The following is a 12,526-nucleotide window of genomic DNA, read 5'->3' as shown; positions in this document are numbered from 1 at the left end:
TCAAGAGGAGGTATAATCCTTTAAACTATGGGTCTGTGCTACTCACTGAAGTTCCTGGTATGCAATGGCTGCTTCTCTTGGATGTTCAAAACAGAAGAACGCTTCAGAAAATCTGCGTACCTGAAAAAAATCCAAAAGGGTATATGAATAAAATGGCATGATTTACAAGGTCAATCAATGGTAGAAAAAGAAACTTCCCTCCATTAGGCCTTCTATAACCACCCCTATACAAGAATTAATTTCCCTCCTCAATGTTGCTAAAATACGTATTTTGGTACTGCATGAAATAAGAGAAACAATAAAATGTAGAGTGAGAAGTTTAGGTTTACATTATGGATCCATGATCTATCCTCCTCGAAGACAAAGATTTAGTTTGTCTTATTCACCATTAGATCCCAGTACCAAGAACAGTGTCCAACACATGGAAAAAAGAATCAAAGAATCAACCAGCACTTACACCATACTATATGCCAATTATGCAAGTATATGCTGAACAATAGCCAGCTGAACTAACTGACCAACTTACTGGCATTGTGACTCCAGGACATTTCACCTTTGAGCTTCAGATGACTCATTTTCAAATTTCTCCTAATACCCTGTTCTACATTTTAGGTTATTGTGAAGAATAAACAAGGTAACATGTGACAGCAGTTTGTGGTCTGGTAAGTGTATATAAATAAAAGCTATTATAACTGCCATTATAACATTTATCATATTTTTCCTTAAAATACTTAGTATACATGAATTGTCTCTGCTACCAATGTGTAGTGTTCTTTAGAGTATGAACTATGTTTTGATGATCTTTTTTGTGTGTGTTTTTTTGTTTTTTTTTTTTTGATGATCTTGGTTACCTCCAAACATTTATCTTGGTATGTTTTAGAAGTACTTGGCAAATGTTGGTCGAATCTAGCTGAATACTTCCTTCATCATTGTTGTATTTAGACCCTTTCATTTCTAATTGTTCAAGAAAAGGCTCTATCAGCTATCAGAGGAATATGAAGCAATAGTAAAGAGATGGAAAAGATGTTTTGTTTGGAAGGTACAGGGAAGAGAGACAAATTACAATACATCCTGAGATTATATTATAGCTAAGATTCTTTTCTAAAAGGGAATATGATTTAAGGTTCTTTGGTTTTCAACATAAAGTAAAATGGAGATATATTTTACTTGTCATCAACACTTAGCCAGCTAAATTTCTGACTTACTAAACTTGCTTCCGTAAGTAGATGAGACTGGGTCTTTAGAGGAAGAAGTCAGGGAGGGAGTTAAGGAGAGATGGATGTGAGGCATCTGTAAGAAGAATGTGGTTTGTGTTTTTACTTTCAGATACTGTCCAATTGTCTCTTCTTTCTCTCCAACACTAAGGGAAAGATGAAGAAAGGGTTCAGCCTGCCTGTCTATCTATGAGAGATGTTTTCCCCTGAGGGTTGTAAAATGTGAAGAAATGCAGCTTGAAGCCATCTGGATTCCTGCAGTTGTTGCTGGGCCTACAAAACTGGCTGGTTGGTTTTCCTTCTCTCCTTATCTGCTCTGATCTGACAATAATTACTCATTTCTTGATAGCATTCTACCTACCAGGCTCCATGCTACGCATTTCATTTTCATTCTGTTATTTAAACCATAAAAAACCCTATGAAGTGAGTATGTCTTCATTTAATAAGTGAGGAAACAGGGACAAAGAGGGAATTACTTGGCCAAGATAACATAGCTACTCATTGATAAATATGGGATTCAAATAAAGATTTAAGAAATTCCAGATCTTTGCTTCAAACCACTTATCTCTTCCCTTCTACACAAAGACTCCCTATTAAGAGAAAGCCTTTCCTTCCCTCCATGTACCCACACAAAATTCTTTATCTAATTTTCCCCTGCCATAACTTTGTGCTATGGCAATGTGTAATAAATAACCCTATTCAATGTACTGTGTGGCTAGAACTAAGGTATGACTGCCACCTGATGGCAGCACTACTTAATTTGGGGCAAAAGACATACATAGAAAAATATTAAATTTACAAATTCAAACCTAGGATAAGTAATATATATTTACTACTTTGGTATATATGCTTGTAACACAAATTTTGTGTATGTACCCTAATTTAAAAAAATTCACTTAGTTGGCAATATCAACTATTTAAAATTTAGCAAACAGCTAGGATGTTAAAAAAAAAAGCTTCTCAACATTCAAAATGGGTATTTATCAATGTTTTACAGAACTAAGTGTTAATGTATTGGTGTTCACTCTAACATGCTGCTTAAATTGCTAAGTAATATTTATTACAGCATAAATTTATAACAAATTTATTATAGTATAATAATATATTACAAATAGCATTTGTATAAAATGACTAGCATATAAAATCATAGTATTTATTATAGTACTTATAATAAATAACATGTATTATTAACATAATTATAATACATTAATAATATATTTATGATAATTTTATACATGCCTATCCAGGTAATATTTGAATCTTGAATGCAGGATTGCAGGATTTAAATATCAGATAGATCATATTACCTATGTTACCTTGAAGAAAACAGTCACCTCACACATGTTTACTAAACAAAAATTCTTTAATTGTTGTTTTTTTTTTTTTAACATTTATCCACCTTTGAGAGACACATAGAGCACAAGTGGGGAGGGGCAGAGAGAGAGGGAGACACAGAATCCGAAGCAGGCTCCAGGCTCTAAGCTGTCAGCACAGAGCCCAATGCGGGGCCCAAACCCATGAAACGTGAGATCATGACCTGAGCTGAAGTCAGATGCTCAACCAACTGAGCCACCCAGGTGCCCCAAATTCTTAAGACTGTACTCATAGTAGGATACTTTAAAGATCCCTTTATGCACAATGCTGATTTATGGTCACTACCAGATATAACTTAACTGGTTTATGTACTTTTTTTTTTTTAAATATTGATTTATTTTGAGAGAGAGCGAGCAGGGGAGAGGTAAAGGGGGGCAGGGAGGGGGGGAGAGAGAGAGAGAGAGAGAGAGAGAGAGAGAGAGAGAGAGAGAGAGAGAATGAATCCCAAGCAGGCTCTGTGCAGTCAGTGCAGAGCCTGATGCAGGGCTCGAACCCATGAACCATGATATCATGACCTGAACTGAAACCAAGAGTCAGTCACTTAACTGGCTGAGCCACCCAGGCGCCCCAAGTTATTTACTTTTCAATCCACAGCATATGAAAAAAGCAAATGAGACAAAGGAAAAAGGAGAACAGAATATACATAAATGTACATAAGTATACTAGGCAGTTATGAGAGCTTGATACTGAAACAAAAAGGCCCTGCTTTAAAAGCATAACACATAAACCTACAACATTCCCATAAAAAGCAGACAAAATAAATTAAAATTAATATAATTTGGAACCCTTTAATGGAGGATCTAACATACAAACATTTTCATTGTATTCATTCATTCATTCATTCATTCATTTTTAATGTTTATTTTTTGAAAGAGAGAGTGACAGAGAGAGAGAGAGATGGAGTGTGAGTGGGGGAGGGGCAGAGAGACAGGGAGACACAGAATTAGAAGCAGGCTCCAGCACAGAGCCAGATGTGGGGCTCGAACCCACAAACTGTGAGATCATGACCTGAGTTGAAGTCGGACACTTAACCGTGAGCCACCCAGGCGCCTCTAGACATTTTTAATAGCATGAAACACCGGTGTATTAAACCCTTGAGCACAATGTAAACCAAAATCTGAGCAAGGTAAATAAAAATTTACCAGCTGATTTTAAATTTACATAAAAATGCAAGGGATCTGAAAGAGAACAATCTGAAAGAGAAGAAAAACAAAATTGGAGAATGTACAACTACAAGACAATCAAGTTAGGGTGGTATTCATATAAAGATATATAAGAGATCAATGAAACAGAAAAGAAGGCCAAGAAATAGATTCAACTTATCAGTCAACTGAGTCTCAACAAAGATGCTAAGGCAATTCAATAAAAGAAAGTCTTTTCGGGGAACCAGCTCGTTGAGTGACTGACTTCAGCTTAGGTCATGATCTTTTGGTTCCTGAGTTGGAGCCTCGCATTGAGGCTGCTGTCAGCCTGTCAGTGCAGAGCTGGCCTCAGATCCTCTGTCTCCCTCTCTCTGCCCCTCCCCTGCTTGCGCTCTCCCCCAAACAAACAAACAAACAAACAAACAGACAGACAGAAGGGCTTTTCAAATAATGGTGCTAGAATTGTAAATGGAATTGTTTTCTTAATTTCTCTTTCTGCTATTTTGCTATTAGTGTATGGAGATGCAATAGATTTCTCTATATTAATTTTTGTCTCCTGTGATTTTACTGAATTCATTTATTACTTATAATAGTTTTTGGTAGAAAAACTCTTTAGAGTTTTCTTTAAAAAAAATTTTTTTTTTTTTTTTTTTTTTTTTTACATCTATTCACTTCTGAGAGACAGAGTGTGAGCGAGGGAGAGACAGAGAGAGGAAGACACAGAATCCGAAGCAGACTCCAGGCTCGGAGCTGTCAGCACAGAGCCCAACGCGGGGCTCAAACCCATAAACCATGAGATCACGACCTGAGCCAAAGTTGGACGCTCAACTGACTGAGCCGCTGAGGGGACCCTAGAGTTTTCTTTACATATTATTATGTCATTGGCAAATAGTGACAGATTTACTTCTTCACTACCACTTTGAATGCCTTTTATTTCCTTTTCTTGTCTGATAGTTATGGCCAGGACTTCCTGTATGATGTTTAATAAAAATGGGGAGAGTTGATATCCTTGTCTTGTTCCTGATCATAGAGGAAAAGCTTTCAGTTTTTCACTACTCAGTATGATATTAGCTGTGTTTTTTTTTTAATATGTCACCTTTATTATGTTAAGGTATGTTCTCTCTAACCCACTTTGTTGAGAGTTTTCATCATGCATGGATGTTATATTTTGTTAAATGCTTTTTCTATGTCTGTTAAGATTATTTGGTTTTTATCCTCTGTCTTGTTAAAGTGATATATCACACTGATTGACTTATGAATATTGAACCATTCTTGCATCCCTGGAATAAATCCCAGGGACAGCAGTGACTGATACTGTTAGTGTATTGTTAAATTTGGTTTGCTAATATTTTGCTGAGGATTTTTGCAAGTATGTTCTTTAGGAATACTGGCCTTTAGTTTTCTTTCTTTATAGTGTCTTTGGTTTTGGTATCAGATTAATACTGGCCTCACAGAAGGAGTCTGGAAGTTCTTTTATTTTCTGGAATAGTTGGAGAAAATTAGGTATTAACTCTGTGTTAGATTTGTGGTAGAATTCCTGTGAAGCCTGGACTTTTATTTGTTGGGAGTTTTTTAATTACTGATTCAATTTCATTACTACTGATGGATCTGTTCAAATTTTCTATTTCTTCTTGATTCAGTTATGGAAAATTCTAAGAATTTACCCATTTCTTTTAGGTTGTCCAATTTGTTGGCATATAGTTTTTCATAGTTCTGTTATAATCCTTTGTATTTCTATGGTATCGGTTGTTATTTCTCCTGTTTCATTTCTGATTTTATTTACTTGAGTCCTTTTTTCTTTATGAGTCTAGCTAAAGGTTTATTAATTTTATTTTTTCAAAGAACCAGCTCGCAATTTCATTGGTCTTTTCTATTACTTTTTAGTCTCAATTTATTTTCACTCTATTATTTCTACTTTTACTATCTCTGGATTTCTTTTTCTAGTTCCTCTTGGTATAAGGTTAGAATGTACAATTGCGCCAAGAAGGATAAAATACCTAGGAATAAATTTAACCAAGAGATCAAAGACTTGTACTCTGAAAACTATAGTAACTGATGAAAGAAACTGAAGAAAATACAAACAGATGGAAAGCTATTCCATGCTCATGGATGGGAAGAAGTAATATTGTTAAAATGTCCATACTACTGAGAGCAATTGATAGATTCAATGCAATTCCTATTAAAATAGCAACAGTTTTTTCCACAGAACTAAAACAAACATCCTAAATTTGTATGGAACCAAAACAGATCCCCAATAGCCAAAGCAATGTTAAGAAAGAACAAAACTGCGGATACCACAATCCCAGATTTCAAGATATGCTACAAACCTAGAGTAGTTGAAACTGTATGGCACTGGTATAAAAATAGACACACAGATCAACAGAATAGGATAGAGAGCCCAGAAATAAACCCAATCTTATACTGCCAATCTATGACAAAAGAGGCAAGAATATACAATGGGAAAAAAACACTCTCTTTAATAAATGGTGCTGGGAAAACTGGACAGCTACATGCAAGAAGATAAATTTGGGCCATGTGCTTACAACAAACACAAAGGTAAAATAAAGTCCTAAATGTGAGAACTGAAACCATGAAACTCTTAAAAATACAGGCAGTAATCTCTTGGGACATTGGCCTTAGCAACACATTTATGGATATGTCTCCTTAAGCAAGGGAAACAAAAGCAAAATTAAACTTTTGGGACTACATCAAACTAAAAAACTTTTGCACAGTGAAGGAAACCATCAATGAAACAAAAAGGCAACCTATTAAATCGAAAAAGATATTTGCAAATAATATATCTAATAAAGGGTTAATATCCAAAAATACAAAGAACCTACACAATTTAAAACACACAAAAACCCAAATAATGCAATTAAAAATGTGCAGAGGACCTGAACAGACATTTTTCCAAAGAAAATATACAGATGGCCAAGAGACACATGAAAAGATACTCACCATCACTAATCATTAGGGAAATGCCAATGAAAACCACAATGAACTACTACCTCACACCAATCCAAATAGCTAGTATCTAAAAGCCAAGTATTGGAGAGGATATGAAGAAAAGATAACCCTTGTATACTGATGGTAGAAATTTAAGTTGGTACAACCACTGTGGAAATTAGTATAACCACTACTGGGTAGTGGAATTTACCCAAAGAAAATGAAAACAATAATTTAAAAATATATATTCACCCCTATGTTTATTGCAGCATTATTTACATTAGCCAAGATATGGAAGCAGTTAAAGCATCCATCCACAGGTAAATGAGTAAAGAAGATGTGGGATATATATATATAATGAAATACTACTTAGCCATAAAAAGAATGAAACCTTGCCACTTGCAACAACATGGATGGACCTAGAGAGTATTATGCCATGAAGTAAGTCAGAGAAAGACAAATACCATATGATTGCACTTACTGTGGGATCTAAAAGACAAAACAAAACAAAAAAAAACATAAACAGACTCATCAATACAGAGAATTGGTAGTGGCCAGAGAGGATGGGGTTCAAGGGATGAACTAAATAGGTGAAGGGGATTAAGAGGCACAAACTTCCAGTTATAAAATAAATTAAGACATGGAGTTGAAAAGTATGTCATAGGGAATGTAGTCAATAATATTGTAATAACAGTATATGGTGACAGATGGCGACTACACTGATCAATGTTGAGCAGTGAGTAATGTATAGAATTGTCAAGTCACTATGTTGTACACCTGAAACTAATATAACACTGTATGTCAACTACACCTCCAGAATAAAATTTTTTTAAATGGTGCTGGAACAACTGAATAGACTAAAAAAAAATGGATCTTGGGGCATCAATTGGTAGAGCATGCAACTCTCAGTCATGACGTTCTGAGTTCAAGCCTCACATGGGGCATGGAGCCTACTTAAAAAAAAAAAAAAAAGAGAGAGAAAATGGATGTTGAGCTCTACCTTAAATCACGTTCAAAAGTTAATTCAAGACAGACAATGGACTTTAATGTAAAAGATGTATTTCTAATACACCTAGAGGCAAACAAAGGATAGTATTTTCATGACCTTGGGATAGGCAAAAATTTCTTAGGGCACAAAAATCACCAAAACCAAAAGAAAAAAAAAAGAGAGAGACTGGGTTTAAACAAGTATTTTCATCTACATGCACTATCAACAAAATGAAAATACAAGCCCCAGACTAAAGAAAAAATTTTAATACATATATTTGACAATGTACTTATAACAAGAATATATAAATACTCCTAAATAGGTAAACAATAAAAAACAACCTAATTTAACACTATACAAAACTGAATTCAAAATAAAAAATCTCATTATTATTAGTCATCAGAGAAATGCAAAATAAAACCATACTGAAATACTACTTCACACCTATTGTTGTGGCTAAAATCAAAGACTGAAAATACCAAATAATGCAAGGATATGAGCAACTGGAACTCTCATATATTGATGGTGGAGTTTAAAACTGTATGGCTGTTTTGGAAAAAATGATTAGCAGTTTTCATAAAGTTAAAGATAAATCTACTCTAAGATCACACAATTCCATTCCTATATATTTATATAACTGAAATAAAAACCTACGTTCACAAAAAGAATTGTTAGTTTCTTTATTCATAATAGCCAAAAAATGAAAACAAATAATAGGACAACAGATATTGAATACTGCTCAGCAACAACAACAACAAAAAGAATGAACTACTGATATACACACAGCATGAATCAATCTAAAAATGGGTGAAGCAAGTCAGATGCAGAAAGAGTACATATTGTATTACTGAATCTATAGGTCTTTAAGTGTAGATAAAATTAAACTGTGGTTATAGAAATCAGAAGAGGGATTGCTTATGGGATGTGGGAACAAAATGAAAAGCAGCACAAGGTAATTTCCTGAAGTAACAGAAATGTCCTATATATTGACTGGTGTGTTAGTGACATGGGGTGAACAGATTTGTCAAAACTCATTTGATCATACACTTGAAATTTGTGCATTTCACTGGTTTAAACTTGACTTCAATAAAATAAAAATAAACCCTCACTATTTGATGTAATACATATATTCTAACACGTGGTAGACTGTCACAATAAAATCCATGTTCTACTCTTCTCATATCCTCATCTATCTGTTGGATGTGTAGTTTATACAATCTATTGTGTTTCACTGACACTGAGAGTTGGTCTACTGGCCTCTGTCACTTCAATCAATGGCAAACATGAGTTGCTGAGTCTCCTAGATCATATAACTCTTACCTCTCTAGAACCTTTAAGTTCTCAAGAACACTGAGTTCAACGCAATCATAATCCTCACTTTTGTCCAAGTGTTTTGAGATATAGCCCCTTTTGGATCAATGTATAATAATGCCTTCATAGGAAATTTTATCCCAAGTCATTTGTGTAATACTAAATTTTTTTTCATTAGTTTCATAGTTTCATAAATTTGTGATCACTATAATATTATTTTGTGTTGGTTTTTAGAAAATCTTTACAAAGTTTGTTTAAACTGATATTCAACACTTGCCAGGGTAAAGTTCAATCCCAGCAATAATGACTAATATGTGTACATATCTTTGACTCCCTTTTTTACTGATCTTATCAGGTAGCCTGTAAAATCATTTAAAACACTGTCATGGCCTAAGGTGTTTTAAGCTAACATGCCTTCTCTGAACAGTCTCTAAATAGTGATAAGAACTTTAGTGATCTATTCCCTGAGCATTTTGTTTTGGAATGCTCTTTAAAGTCATTTAAGAAACTCTATCTTTCACTTGCCACCATGTTTCATACAACCTTAATCTCTGACTTTATATCCTTTTATATTGAAGACAATAAATTTTTTCTCTTACTTTATGTTCAAAATAAAGTTGAGAGAGCACTCAATAACATGTTTATAAGGGCTTAAATAGAAAGTAAATCTTTCTTTTTTTACAGGATACCTTTCTTTGGGAGAGGGGAACCTCACCTTACATTAAAAGCATATGTGACAATATTGATTAGAGATAATAAAATTAATTCCTTTTCATGTTTTTCTCCAGTTAAGTGGTTAAACAGAAGAGGCAGAGATTATATTTTATGCCTGGTTTTAAAAAATATGTTACCAATGATAATTCAAGAAGCTTGTATTAGTATTTATAAAATTTAGATCTCTTGAATGTAAAGTTTCTGTGCTAATAAGCACAGAACTATGAGGACTATATATGTTATGTATATATACATACACACAGACATATATTCATACATATATACACAGACATACATACATAGATATTAGGCATGAAAATCTAACTGTAACATAGATATATACATTAAGGAAATTTAAATTAAAAAACCCATTTTTCCCTTGCTATGTGGATTTTCTCCAACTGTATGTAATAAATGAATGATTCCAAGAAAATTTTATTGGTAGGACTCATAACGATAACACTTTCTTTCAATTAAAAAAAGGGTTAAGTTATATTGTTTAAAAATTTTACTATGAAAATAACTGCTGAATATATTGGCTTTAATTTATAAGACCCTTTTATTAAAAAAATTAGTTTAGGACTTTTTTTCCTGTCCTGATGCCCTGTGTATAAAGGGATACTATCAAGAGAGTAAAAAAGGCAATCCATGAATAGAAGAAAATATTTGAAAATAATATGTCTGATAATGGTCTAGTTTCCAGAATATATAAAGAACTCCTGAAACTCAATTAACAAAAGGCAACCAATTAAAAAATGGGCAAAGGACTTTGAATACACACTTCTTTGAATACACATTTCTCAAATATACAAATGGCCAACAAGCACACAAAAAGATACTCAGTATCATTAGTCATTAGTGAAATGCCAATCAAAGCCACAATGAAATACCACTGTGCAAACCAGTAGGTTGGCCACAATAAAAATAACAAATCTTGCCCTACTCAAGATTTAAAAGAGCCGAGCCCCAGACATGGAAAGCAAAGGTAGCAGCACTATCAACAATAGCCCAATTATGAAAAGAGCCCAAATGTTTACTGAATGATGAATAAATAACGAAGATTAGTATACATATACAATGGAATATTACTCGGAGAAATAATATTACTCTTTTCAAAAAGAAGGAAATCTTGCCATTTGCAACAACGTGGATGGAACTGGAAGGTATTAAGCTAAGTGAAATAAGTCAGTCAGAGAAAGATAAATATCATATGATTTCACTCATATGTGGAATTTAAGAAACAAAACAGATGAACATAGGGGAAGGGAAGGGAAAATAAGAGAAAAACAGAGAGGAATGCAAACCATAAGAGACTCTTAAACACAGAGAACAAACTGAGGGTTGCTGGAGGGGTGTTAGGTGGGGAGATGGGTTAGTTGGGGGATGGACATTAAGGAGGGCACTTGTTGGGATGAGCACTGGGTATTTTATGTAAGTGATGAATCACTAAATTCTACTCCTGAAACCATTATTACACTATTAACTAACTTGGATTTAAATAAAATTAAAAAACAAAGGGAATGTAGGACTGATATATGCTACAACATGAATGAATGAAGCGAAAGAAACCAAACACAAAAGTCTCATATTGCATGATTACCTTTATATGAAACATCCAGAATGAATAAATCAGACTAGTGTTCGCTAGAGAACGGGGGGAGGAGGAAATGCGGAGGGACTGTTTAATGGGTATGGGGTTTCCTTTTGGGGTGTTGAAACTGTATTGTAATCAGGCAGAGGTGATGGTTGTACAATATTGTGAATGTATTAAATGCTACTAAATTGTACATGTGACATGGTTATGTAAATTTTATGTAAAAAAAGAAAACTAAACTAATCTAAACCCATCTCTTCAAAAATTCCGTCTCAGACAAGAGTTACCTATAGCCATTACATTACGTATAACCTATGCTTTTGACTATTCTCTTTTTGTGGTGCTGTCAATAAATGATGTTTTGATTTTCTAGCTATTATATCATCTGTGGTATGTTTAGTGTTCCACAGGATTTTTTATAATCCCAGGGAATAAATGCAAATGGCACTTTCTCTTTACATCAACTGGGAAAAAAATACAAAATCATATTTTGCATTAGAAAGTGATCACTGAAAATTATGTTTGAGACTGTGTTTCTTTTTATTTTTAAAATATGAATAGCATAGCACACCAGCATCAGAATGAATGGTATTCCAAAGTTACAAGTCTGGACTATTTTGTTTGAAGTCTTAATTTACCTCATTTTTGATATTTTAAAAGCGCACGGGAAACAGATGAAACATAAAAATATCAGATCTGCATCTACTGCAAGGGTTTGCATCTCCTCTCTATCATGTACAAGCTGTGTGACTTTGGCCAAGTTATTTCATTTTTCTAAATTCTTTTGTAAAATGAGTATCATAAAGTATTTATGGCATTTTGATTAAATTAGTTAACATTTGTAAGGCAACTCATGCCTGGAAGATAATAATTGTTATACATACTTTGTTAAGTAAAAATACATGAATAAATTATTATGGTCCTGAACATTCTACGGAGAAAAAAAAAAAAAAAAAAACAACAACCCAAACTTTACATTTCTAAGAGCACAACAATGTATTCTATCTAACCAGAAAGAAAGAATAGCTCTTTCTCTCTCCAATTTTAAGATGAATCCTTTGGCTTCTAGTCATTGGTTATGGGAGAATCACTAAATATGCAACTACAAGGTAGAAGAGATGTTACTCAAAGAAAATAGGGTTATGGGAGCAAAGGTGGGCACAACTCTGAATAAAACATAGATGACAAACAGGGCACAGAAATTTGCATATGAGGATGTCCAATGAAGATTTCTTTAAAAAAT

At 33.8% G+C, this 12,526-nt stretch overlaps 1 protein-coding gene across 9 annotated transcripts in view; it reads right to left on the bottom strand.

Moving 5' to 3' along the window:
- FAM135A (family with sequence similarity 135 member A) overlaps positions 1-12,526 on the bottom strand; it is a 120,834-nt gene that overhangs the window by 25,122 nt on the left and 83,186 nt on the right. For all 9 annotated transcript variants that reach the window (XM_011282396.4, XM_019830811.3, XM_011282398.4 and 6 more), the window contains one exon: positions 47-120. In XM_011282396.4, the coding sequence (XP_011280698.2) occupies positions 47-120 (74 nt within the window). The remainder of the gene's footprint in view (positions 1-46; positions 121-12,526) is intronic.

This window comes from Felis catus, chromosome B2 (genome assembly GCF_018350175.1).
Source record: "Felis catus isolate Fca126 chromosome B2, F.catus_Fca126_mat1.0, whole genome shotgun sequence".
Taxonomy (NCBI): Eukaryota; Metazoa; Chordata; class Mammalia; order Carnivora; family Felidae; genus Felis; species Felis catus.
Note: the sequence above shows the minus strand (reverse complement) of the source record. Positions and strands in the feature narration are given on the sequence as shown.